Source organism: Gigantopelta aegis, chromosome 8, assembly GCF_016097555.1.
Source record: "Gigantopelta aegis isolate Gae_Host chromosome 8, Gae_host_genome, whole genome shotgun sequence".
Lineage (NCBI taxonomy): Eukaryota > Metazoa > Mollusca > Gastropoda > Neomphalida > Peltospiridae > Gigantopelta > Gigantopelta aegis.
In genome coordinates this window covers 26,975,243-26,988,224 of record NC_054706.1, presented here as the reverse complement: position 1 = coordinate 26,988,224, position 12,982 = coordinate 26,975,243, and the positions used below count along the sequence as shown (strand labels likewise).

Genomic DNA, 12,982 nt, shown 5'->3' with positions numbered 1-12,982 from the left:
TAGTACTGCTATTTATGGGTCATAGTTTGGTTGATATATTGCATATAGTGTTTTTAAACAGAAATGTTAACATGGTCGCCTATAGGATTTTATTTGGTTTAGTACAACCTGAAAATCACAGCATGATACGTACTTCAAGCACATGAACCAAAGCTACTCTCACAGTCGGGTTCTGCTGGGACATAGAATGAAGCAACGACACCAGGTACCTGCTGACACTGGAGGTGCTGGGCTGGAAAAAGAACAAAATATATGCAAGTCAAATATTAGTAAGCATAGAATAATTTATGGTCAGGCTAACAGGCCATTCAAATATTTCATTAACACTCAAGGGGTGTCTGGGTATATGTCTAAATGTTATGTAGTGTTACAGGGGGTGTGTGGGCTTACTGAACAGCGTCATGTAACACACTTTTTATTACACACTTTTTTTATTACAAAATTTTTGTTACATTTTTTTTAATATAATTTTTTTTTTCATAAACGCTCTGACACTGTTTAATGTAGGTAGTAATTGCTAGATGTAAACACATAATAATGATTACAATAGAAATGCGTAGATCTGCATTTTCACAATCGCAAAACAGTATAGTAGATTATATTAAATCCATAGCATGACTTGTTTGTGAATGGGAGGAGCATCTCTAAGCGTTACGTAATATTTTGGGAGTGTATGGTCTGGCATTATAAATGTTACAGGGAGAGGCAGGGTATCTAATTTTGTCAAAAAAGCATAATGTAATATTTGAAACGACCCTAGGTAAGTTAAAAAGAAATATCTTAACAAACATGTATGTTTACAGTATTTAATGTATAAGATAATGCTGAACATACCTGGCCAGGAATGGTCCCATAATTGACAGCATACAGAAGAGTTTTGCCCAGGGAATATATGTACATCTGTTAAATACAAAATGAAACTAATATCATTGAAATAGTACAAACAGAGAACTTATAAAAAATCCCCAAAACCAAAATAGGAATCTACTGATACTATAAATGAGAACTTTCATAAGTTAATTAAGAATGAATGTATGACTTAATAGCAGCACTAACATCAATACAATAATTGTAATAATGGTAATACCCATACAATTTAGTATCAGGACATAATTACATTTAATTAAACTAGCATTCTGAAAGTACTGCTAAAGCAATACATGTCACCTACTGAGCCCAACAAATGTTTTTATCGCCAAGGGCCATAAATAAAAAATGGGTAAATCACCATAAAAGTCAAACATGATGTAACAGTACATGATAACGATATACACAAACTTTCCACTCACGATCTTGAGGCATTGCGAAAATAAATTTGGAAAACACATTTTCTTATCTCCCAAGTTCAAGGGATATAACCCTGTGAAAAATGGGTAAATCACCATGAAACTGAAACTTGGTCTGCAACAGCTAATGATAAAGCAATATACACACAATTTCAGGTCAATATCTTGAAGCATTGTGAAACAGTCTGGAAAACAAATGTTCATATCTCCTAAGTTCAAGGCCATAACTTTATCAAATATGGATAAACCACCATGAAAGTCAAACTTGATTAAACTATAAATTTCAGCTCAATATCTCGAGGCATTGTGGAAAAAACCCCCATCTGAAAAACTATTTGTGAGATGGACAGACAGACGGATGGAGATGAAACCTATAGTCCTCTCCGGTTGGACCAGTAGGGGATTAATAATAAAGCTCTTCTTTTTTTTTTAAATGTATAATACTGCTACAAAAGTTGGCATTTAGTTTTTAAACTGCTATCGTACACATATTATATATTAATAATAAACATTTCTGCAGCATTTATTTTATGAGTTGCTGTTTTAACTTGGGTAAGCACATGTATCCCTTACCTCTTCTGTTCCCATCGCCGTCCCATCTTGGCTGCCGAACATTTCCGGTGCCACATAGCCGCAGTCAATGGACGTCTTGTGGGACTCGGTGAATGCCACTCTTCCTTGGTGCATCAGAAGTAGAGTCTCTGGACTTATCACGAAACAAGCACCTTCTCTAGAGAAGGCTTTTCCTGTGCAAAGAAAGCAAAATAAATACACGTAGATCTAGGCTAAGTGAATAGGTTTTGCAGAAAGGAAAAACAGTATTTATTTATTTATATAGAGTAAAAAGTGATTAATCATGGGTGTGTCTGTTGTCTAGTCCAGAATCATGTTCTTTTTAAGGAGCGCTAACATTTCCCACCCCCACTACCTAATGAATTAATAAGACAACTCAAAGACCAAAACAACCGGCAGCTACTTGTATATTGGGCAGTGAAAACCAATGGAAATGCACTGACAGCTTACCTTTAAAGAATAGTTCTTGGAGAAGCTCAGCACTGCAGTGGAGGACTCCCCAGGCCTCCGCTTCCCGCAGTGGGGCCCCACGCACATGGAGCACTTCGGCCAAACTGACAGGTATGTCCAGTCCAGGCATTTTTCTGGGACTCTACAGGCACAACAGCACTGGAACACACAATCGAAATAGGACGTAAAATATCAACTGCCATTATTTTTTTTCATAAATAGCAGGCCATAAAAAATATGGCCTGCTGAAAATAAGACAGTACAGGGCGAAGGGAGGCTGGGTTTCAACTTAGGGATAGAGTATGGAAAACTAGGACCTCTGAAATGTATTTCTGAAATTAGAGCATTGTGGATTTAAAATATAATAGAATCATGAGTTAAATAGCAGATACGGTAATTTTATAAAATATCTGTTTGTGAAAAAATTACCTGCGATTTATTTGTGATTTTAGCTGATGAATTTTTTTTCTATCACCTGCTAGGTCTAAAAAAATTACTATATTTCACTTTTTGCAGTCAGCTATTTCGAGCCGTGCAATAATTATTTAGGTTAATGCCGTGTTTCTGCCAAAAAGAAATTTTTAGGGTATGGTGCTATGGAATTAAATGCAACCACAGTCAACAGGGGGTATTGGGGGAGGCCTCCCCCCCAAAAAATGGGTTACGTTTAGGGTTAGGGTTAAGAAAATCATACAGTAATAAGTGTCATTAATTTTGTCAAAATGTTATGTTAAAAAAAAAAAAAATTGGATATGGCACCATACCCTCTGGCAGAAACTCTGTAATGGTGTGTGTGTGTGTGTGTCTGTGTGTGCGTGTGTTACAAAGTAATAAAGGTAAGTCATATAATATGTACTCAATACAAAAAGATTTCACAGCCCAGGGCCCAAAAATAATCCAGGAGTAAACTTTAGCCCAAAGTATTTATAAAACTAAATTACTTAATAAATTAAATTGAAACTGATTGGACAAATCCATTTCATTTTCTTCAAAGGATGTTCTATAAGACACAATTTTAAAATAAAATTTGCAATTGGCAAATTTGGTGAGTGCCAGAGCTAGCTCTGCATATTATTAATAAATTTATATTAATGTGCCTATTTATAGGGCTTTGTAAGAAACCAACATATAGTTCTTTATGCAATAGTTGATACCTGTATACAGTGATACATTTGGCACAAGGAAAATAATTTCCAGTTCCAGATTTTTTTTCTTCAGTTTACAGGGTTTTTCGACGCAATATTTACTTAAAATACTCCTAAGTAAAATCCGTGTGTGTCATTTACGAAGTTCAAAACGAAAATAGCCGAGCGGTTTAACTGGTTCCTAAACATATCAATACACTCATGTCACCTTAGTCTGCGCGGCACAAAAGTCTGCGCAGGTTAATGACGTTACATTACGTCTTGAAACAAGTGTCGGGGTATGTTTGTAAACAAACAAACATCTTGATTGTGAATATATGTATAAAACTGGTCAATAACACTTTTATTGAAAAAAACTATGAATAAATGCACTAAAAGTATACTTTTGCCAGCCTTGATCAACGTGTTTTTCTATCACCTGTCAACACGTGTCTGTCAACGTTGTAATGATCAACCTTGCATATCAACTTACATAAATTTACATAGAAGGTTCAATACATACCTTATTGTAATTTATGAATTCATAAATGAAATGAGTGTCTTATTTTATCTGTTGACGTAAACATCCAAGAATACTTTGAATTTCCCTCCGAGTGACACAATGCAAAATGGCTGCACACAGACTTTGAAGATTGAACTTACAGCATGGCCTATTTTAGCTAGTCTGTTTCAAAATTATCATTGATTGTTCTATATGTCTAACGAACACTATTTGTGCTCATTTACATTAATTTTTATTGAATATAATAATCAAATATGTTTACATTGGCTTTTTTTATATTGTCATTTTGTGTTGTCCAAACTAAGGAGCATGGAACACCATTTATATTTATCTCATTTGCACAATCTAAATGTTTCTGAAACAGACTATAACAGGAAGTGTTTGTTATTTAGAACTTACAAAAGTCGGATCCATTGTTTGTTGCTGTTTTATGTAAACATTAGCGACATAAGTGGTTGTTTTACTGTTTGCTGCGCAGACTTATGTGCCGTCATGCAGGCCAGTAAATGCAGGGGGGTCCTACTAAAGATGTGCCCATTACTTGAGTTTAAAAAACATTAAAATTAAAATAACTTTAGTTGGAACACGTTTATTGTTCCATTGTACTGTGGCGGTGAAACAAATATTTTTAAAGAAATATTTTAACTTTAAAATATAACACAAATGCTTAGGTGCGCAGACTTAGGTGCCACCAGTGTACATATAACATAACTTAAGTTTGAAAACTAGTGTGGCTGATGTACAGGTAGTGTGCCAGTCCCTTTGTCTAAATTTAGATCATTGCGACAATGTTGAATACACGGTCTGTATACAAATAGCCGTGAGGTTTCAGTTTGCTCTAAATGTATAGGGGTTTGGGGGCTTTTTTTTCACTGTCAATCGCTTTTACATTAAAAAATAAATAATTTAAACCCTAAAAAAAAAAAGTCAAATGCGTGGCCTGTCTACGGATATCAGTAATAATTAACCAGCCGCAAGTTTTTAGTTCGGTCTAAATATTTAGTTTTTTGTTTTGTTTTTGATATTGTTATTTATTTTTTTAAATACATGTAGATGGTGAAGCATATCTCGTAATAGGAGTTAGTCATAATTATTCACTGGTGTAGGAAGCGGTTGGTGGTCATGTATCCCTCCCACTTTTCTTGATCAAGTAGCAGCTAGCAGCTATGGTTTATATATATATATATATATGTGTGTGTGTGTGTGTTTCCCCGTTTTGGCACCTTCCTACGTAACTGTTATTATGCAGAAAAAGCTATGTTACAAAGCAGATTAGTATGGAGTATTCTGTGACTAAAAGCCAAAGGGTGCATAAAAAAAGAAGAAAAAACCCACTAAATTATTTAGGCTGCAAGAAGAAAAACAATGGATATATATATATATATATATATATATATATATATATACTACTCAAAAGAATTTAAGGGTCAAAAATTTATAACCAAATAAGTTTCAGAGTGTATTAGATTGATGATGTAAACTACACCAACAATTTTATTTATTGTTCCATATTTACAAAAAACCACAAATAAACGTCACTGTATACAAGAAAGTCACATGACATGCTGTCAAAGTTGAAGGTTGTCAAACATGGATTTTACACATTAGAACATTTGTTTAATAGTGTGTGAATCCACCCCTGGCGCGAATACACTCGACACATCATTGCCTCATGCTGTTGATCAGACGTCTGAAGAACTCTTGGGGAATGGCATGCCACTCTGCCATAAGAAGTTGACCCAGATCATGAAGGTTGGCCGGAGGGGCATGGTTATCCCGAACTCTCCTGCCTAATTCGTCCCAGGCGTTCTCTATTGGGGCCAAGTCAGGCGAATATGCTGGCCAATCCATCCTGGCGATACCTTGTTGTCTGAGAAAGTCCGTTACCACCCTGGCGCGGTGGGGTCTGGCATTGTCATCCTGCAGAACTGCCCCGCCGCCAACCTGCTGAAGGCCTGGGAGAACCAACGGCCGGATAATCTCATTCAGATAGCGGATTCCATTCAGATTGCCATCCACCACATATCCTGTGGTGGATAGAGATGCCGCCCCACACCATGACGCTGCCACCACCGAACCGGTGACGTTGTCTAACGTTAACGTCAGCGAAGCGCTCCCCAGGACGTCTGTAGACACGAACCCGACCGTCGTTGAACTGGAGACTAAACCTGGACTCATCAGTGAACATCACTCGACCCCACTGAACACGTTGCCACCGCCAGTGACGTCTGGCCATTCTGTGACGTGGTAGGAGTGGTGGTCGAACAGCCTGGCGACGGCAGCGTAGATTATTGGCTCTCAGACGATTGCGTATGGTTTGATCAGACACTCGAGTTCCAGTCACAGTCCGCAGATTGTCACGTAATCGGCGTGCAGTGGTTGTGCGTTGACGTAGAGCCATATTGGTGATGTAGCGGTCCTCTCTATTTGTAGTGCTTCGGCGTCTTCCCAAACGTGGACGATTTCGAACAGAATTCGTTACTTGGTACCATTGCCACAGTCGGCCAACGACACTCTGACTGACACCAAGTCTCAGAGCAACATTTCTTTGCGTATTGCCATCCTGAAGCCAAGCAATAGCCCTTCCTCGATCTTCGATAGTCAGTTGAAGTCGTACCATTGTCGAATTTGGAGTGTGCACCGTACATGAACGCAAGCTCCAATTATACGAAAATTTAGCATTGGGAACATGGAATACACGTGCAAAGCGTGCAAATGAAGCGCTTTGTGAAAAAGCAAGTTATGGGCACTTAGCAGACCTTTCGCTTTCGCCCTAATTTACGTGCAAATATAAGCATGTTTTCGCCATTAGAACTAGTCGACAGTGTCAATGACAGTGGATTTTAATTCATTTATGGGTTGCTTAGACCCACTTTCGTCAAAATGAAACAATACCATGCGTGACATTATGGTCTAGCTAATATAATTGACATTCAGAAAATAATGTCGAAAATATCGTCTGACCCTTAAATTCTTTTGAGTAGTATATTATACAGATAGCACAGTGGATATAATATATGCATGTAACATAAACAAGACAGTTATTCAGTTAATTATGTGATTTAAGAAATATATCATAGATGACTCCCATTTTTTAATGCATGACTTCCAAAATAAAACTCTGTGAGTCATGATGACTCCCATTTTCCAGATGCTAGGTGGAACCATGAGTTTATACAGTGATCCATTTGGGACAAAAAACATATTTTAAATTCCAGTTTCAGCAAAATTTTCAGTGATTGTTATTTTATATTTATTAGTTTGTTTTATTTTTATTTCGAGCCCTATAAATAATTTCTTAATTTACCATTGTGCCCTCCTAAAAACGTAATTCAAACTCTGTCAAGTGACTAGAAAGCTGTATTCACATATATTATATTGTAGTGCAAGTTCTGGAAATGTTTGGGCAAACTTCCAGATACACTGGCAAAGTGCCAAACTTGGCACCATCATAAAACATACTACACACAGGATGTTATCTCAACTGTAGACTGTGGATAAACATGTTGAATGCACTGAACTTGCCAACATAAATTCACATGAAAAATAATAATATGGTTACATTTAAAACCATGGGAGTGGCTACTCAGGACTACAAATCAGCTGTAACATTTTCACAATTTCATTTAAATAGTCCTGTACCTTGAGTAAGCTATATTAAGCAACCACTTGACTTGAGACGCCACTTTTTGATAACCCCAAAAGTAATCTGCAACTCCCAAAAGTGATCCTGAACTATTAAAAGTTATCTGTAACTACCAGAACCATGTAAACTTGCACACTATTATATTTTGTGGCAATGTTTCTCATAAAATTCCTTAAATCATTTATTAAGTTAGTTGTCTTTATTATGTTGTATTGTTTCTGTTCTGCTACAGATACACAACACATCAATTCAATACAATTAACATGTTTTTGTTTAAGTGATCCAGAACTGCTGTAAGTGTAATGTCATTGTCTGCACATATTTATAATCAAATTACTTATTAAAAACTTGTGTCAGTGCTGCCCACCAGGTGGTGGCTTGAACTTGTTTTAAATATTATTTTAACTTGGGACTCAGAACTACAGTTAGTGGTCTTAGGGTCGAATGATGCCAAAAGTGAATGAATGTCCATCTCTATTAATCATGATTTTTTTTATATAAAAACTAAAATTAAAAAAAATATATGTTTATCCTTTTATATCACTTAATCATGCCCTTTTAAATGACCTTAAATGGGTAGTATCAATCACGGAAATGTTCGTATAGTTGACGCTGTTCTGGAATACTGGTGCTAAAAATAACTTCTAAAAGAGGCAGAAGTTCCACGAGTATGAGGATTCCTCCCCGCACCCATCCAACACGGCAACAGTCCAAGACTTGAACTTCAACACAACTGTCACAAGCTGTCAAACATTAAATACTACCCAGACTGATTAAGGCTTTAGTTAATTGAGGCGATGATATCTGCAAACTACTAATTCGATAACAAGACTTACCAAAAACGCGTGCAGTTATTCGAAAAGGTCGCTGTTTTCCTGCTAAACAAACGACCAAGTGCGGCAAGAGTGGCTTAGTTTGGCCATTTTCCTTCTTCTTGTTTTCGTTTTCCGACCTTTTACGCAGGAGGTCCACGTAATACTCGCTAAACAACATATATTCGTTTATAACGTCAACTGCTAAACGCCATACGGAAACCGCTCAAATTTGTAAAACACACCAAGATAAATAGTAATATGATCATTATTTATTTATTATTATTATTTTCTGTGAGCTGTGGGCGGGGGACAGTGTTGCTTCACACTATAATCACATAGCTTGAAAAAATAACTACCCTATGACCTAATACAAATACCATACGCCATAAATATATACCTTTAACTGCCTGGGTTTTTTCTTGTTCCAACCAGTGCACCACAATTGGTCACAGGTCATGGTATGTGCTTTCCTGTCTGTGGGAAAATGCATATATAAGATCCTTGCTGCTAATGGAAAAATGTAGCAGGTTTCCTCTGATGACTACGAGTCAGAATTACCAAATGTTTGAAATCCAATAGGGGGCGGGACATAGCCCAGTGGTCAAATGTCCGTCTGATGTGCAGTCGGTCAGGATCGATCCCTGTTGGTGGACCTATTGGGTTATTTCTCGTTCCAGTCAGTGCACAACTGGTATATTAAAGGCTGTGTTATAATTTTAACTAATTTTAAAATTAATATATACCTTTTCTTGATTGAAATATGGATTTTCAATTTTTTTAAATTAAATTTGTATCATATTATCACCCAAATATGTTATATCTTTGATTACTCCATTGCTGTGACTCAAACTGTCACACGCCTGGGCTCTCATGTGGGAAATTGCATCTATTAAAAAAAAAAAAAATGGTTTTCTGAAATTAAAGTAGCAACTCATGTGCCAGAAGCACATTTCTTCTCAAATCCCCCCCCCCCCCCCAAAGACTATTAAGCCTCAAAATAATCATGTTGAATACTCAAGGTAATATTGTTAAGGTATTGTTTCAAAAAAATCCATTCTTTTCTTTATTTGTATTAGTCAACATTGTTTATGTCATTTATCAAATTATCTTTTTCTTCTATTCTACTGGTAATCAGTGTTTTTCTGACTAACAGATATCAAAGGCCATGGTATATGTTATACTGTCTATGTCTCACGAGTCACGCTTGCTGAGTGACTGATAACACTTTTAGTTCACTGATATTTTAAGATATTTCACTAAATGTTATATAATAAAAAAAGATTGCTTGCTGCTAACTGATAAGAAGATAGTAAAGTAGCTCATGTGACACAGCAATTTGTTTGCTAGACACAATTAAGTGCCACAATTATTACATGTTAAATACATAATAACCTCCAATATTAAACAATGAGCCGAGATTCTTTAAAGCTGCTAAAGAATATTTGTAATATTTAACCATTTAGAATGGACGTCCATATTAAAACCCCTCCTCCCTGTGACATGCCTTTGATATCCTTTAGATGCAGTAATTAAAATCAACTGGTGTTGGGGTTCTTTTTCTATAAGGAAGGAACTGAATTGTGATTTTGTGCATTAAAATATTACACATGGACAACATCACAAAATGTTTTTTCTCTGTGTAATCATTACTTCCACACCCACCCCTCACCTACCCATCAATCATTTCAACTAATTTTTGTGCTTATATCCAATTAAGGTTCAAGCACGCTGTCCTGGGCACACACCTCAGCTATCTGGGCTGTCTGTCCAGGACAGTGGGTTAGTTGTTAGTTGGTTAGTGGTTAGTGAGAGAGAAGAGGGTGTAGTGGCCTTACAGCTACCCACTGAGCCCTTAAGAACTTGTTCTGGGTTGGAGCCGGTACCGGGCTGCGAACCCTGTACCTACCAGCCTGTAGTCCAATGGCTTAACCACTGCACCACCGAGGCCGGTCCTACCCATCATAAATATTATTTTCTAGTTAAATAATGGTTTGAAATCATGCACAGCTCTTCTTAAGACTCAGGTGAGCTATTAAATGTAAACAAACAAGTTTATTAATAATGATTGTATCTTTAATGTGATTAAAATATAGTAACAATTATCAAATATTCCACACATCTTTTTTTTTTAATCAAAAACAGAAATACATTTCAAATATAATGAAAGTACAATAAAAACAAATAGGTGTGAAACATTTTTAATATTTCAAAATGTATTTAACGAGCAAAAGCAAGTTGGATACATTTTTAAACAGTGTAAGATATAAAGGATTCGTCACGAGTGTTTTTTAATATGGAAAATATCAACCGAGCCTCAACAAATACCGATTAACTAGACGAGGCAGCGAGAAGAAAATTCTATTTATATAACACTTCTAACATAGCATTTTATTTCAATTCTTAGTAAATCACAGTACTAAAGCCGTCGCCATCGGTAATATGACATCATCATGATTAGCACTAATTAGTTTGACCGGGTTAATACACAAATTATCACATGCGTTTATGACATGGATATTATAGGTAAGTTATAGGATAAAAATTGATATTTAAAAGAACGTGTATGTAGGATTCTATTCGTTAAAAATCTGCCAAAACCAGGTTATTAGAAGATTATATTGAAACTTGTATGTTTAGTATTAATTTCAGTAGAGAAACTGGATTTAACATGTAGCTCATCACCATGAAGCAGTCAATCAAATGTCTTAAAACATATCTCCAACTTTTGTTGAATATCATCAACTGATATTATAAATCTCTCATGCGGATGTACCGGTATTTAACAGTGCTTCTACACAAATTTTCCTTTTTCATTTACAACCCTGTTACAATATTACAATCATGGAACACATGCAAGCAGTGTACATTTTGTAACAATTTAAATTGATGTAACCATAGACATCAGAAGTGGGTGTGGGGGGAAATTGTGCATTACCCTCCCCAGTTAAAAATCAAATTAATATATACCTGCCCCCACCCCACCCCACCCCACCCTACCCAGTCACTGTCATTTTCTGACACCTGTGGTAACTGAAAAAATTGCTCAATGAATAAAATAAAGAGAACAAAAAAGTAAGTTCCCATTAATTTCTGAAATATAAAAACAATTAAAGTGATTATAAAAACATGACTTATGAATATGCAAGTATTGTATCAATAAACTTCCTCAGTTAAAAAAAACCCTAAATAATTTGGCTACATGTAAACATGCTTTTAAAAAAAGAAATCGACCACAGACATATCTCAACAGCCAATCAACTGGCTACATCTTCCATTGTGTTAAGGGTACTCATTTCCATTTATCGTGCAATCACTACATATAAATGGAAAGATAACAACAACAATTTATTTGTAAAAAAAACCCCACATTTTACAATATAGAACATTGGTTTCAAAAGTACATATGACTTGATGGCTATGGTCGATATATTTCTGTTTTCCATCAGTGAGATAAGCCCAACTCAACTAGTATTTCAAACTAGATTTCAATAACATACTCATAAAATCATTCATTTTAGTACAGTATATGTGACATATCACAAAAGTAAATACCCTTGGATTACCATTCACCACAAATGTGGCCAAGGGGGAGATAACTTTTTTGTCTTACAATTTGGCACCTTTAAATAACTGGTACCAGTGTTTTACAATTTGTGTACCACGTAGCTGCCATGTTGTAAAGACAAATAAAGTTAATGTTAATGTTAAATAAAATACTACCAAATCAAATCCCAGACGACAATAGTAACATATGTGGCTAAATCTCCTACTTGCAGCATATCAATCGACATAAATGCTATGGATATAAATACTACCACCCCTAACCCTTAAAGTGAATCAGAAAAAATTGGGGGGGTCAAGCTGCTCATTTCTGAGATAACGGGTAGTGTTTATGACTACCCTAGTTCCACACAAAATTTGAGTACTTTTCTTTACAGGTACCCCATACATGTTTCAAGCACAAGGCTACTTGACACAGTGGTATTAGATGAAATAAAATTGCATAAATTTTTTTGCCCAGATGAAACTATTTTTTTTTACAACCAACACACTCACACTTATCACCAATCACAGGGCTAGTGATGTTCACTTCTCTATCAAAAGTTTGATGCATCTTGAACTTTGACCCAGCCGAAAGTTATTTGGTTTAGTACTACCTTTAGCAATACATTATTTCAATAAGAACTATTTGTCATTATGCATGGACCTACATGTAGTACTCATAAAACTGTAAACATGTTAAGTAGGATTGCAGGATAAAAGAAAATAACTAGTTACTGTGTTAGATATTGGCTTTTTTCTGCTCAGGCCAAAGGGCGAATGTCATTTTAATTACAACAGGATAAAGTCAATATCTTAAAATTAAGACCGTGACTATTTATGTGCGTACTTGTTCTTTCCAAAAAAAATTTTCACTCTTACAGATAGATTTGCTCAGTCTAAAAGTATGGTGTAAAACATACTTGGTGAGAGGATGTTTGTTTTTTTGTTTAACACCACCACTGGAGCACATCGATTAATTAATCATCACCTAATGGATGTCAAACATTTGGTAATTTTGACAA

The 12,982-nt window shown here is 35.8% G+C and overlaps 1 protein-coding gene across 1 annotated transcript in view; it reads right to left on the bottom strand.

The window, feature by feature from the left end:
• The window catches only part of LOC121380050 (tyrosine-protein phosphatase non-receptor type 13-like), a 55,484-nt gene extending 46,935 nt beyond the window's left edge, over positions 1 to 8,549 (bottom strand). Inside the window, exons 1-5 of the mRNA XM_041508783.1 lie at positions 8,439 to 8,549; positions 2,310 to 2,468; positions 1,860 to 2,032; positions 835 to 900; positions 134 to 232 (exon numbers count right to left, since the gene is read on the bottom strand). Of these exons, the coding sequence (XP_041364717.1) occupies positions 134 to 232; positions 835 to 900; positions 1,860 to 2,032; positions 2,310 to 2,439 (468 nt within the window). The 5' untranslated portion in view covers positions 2,440 to 2,468; positions 8,439 to 8,549. The remainder of the gene's footprint in view (positions 1 to 133; positions 233 to 834; positions 901 to 1,859; positions 2,033 to 2,309; positions 2,469 to 8,438) is intronic.
• Positions 8,550 to 12,982: the final 4,433 nt, after the last annotated feature.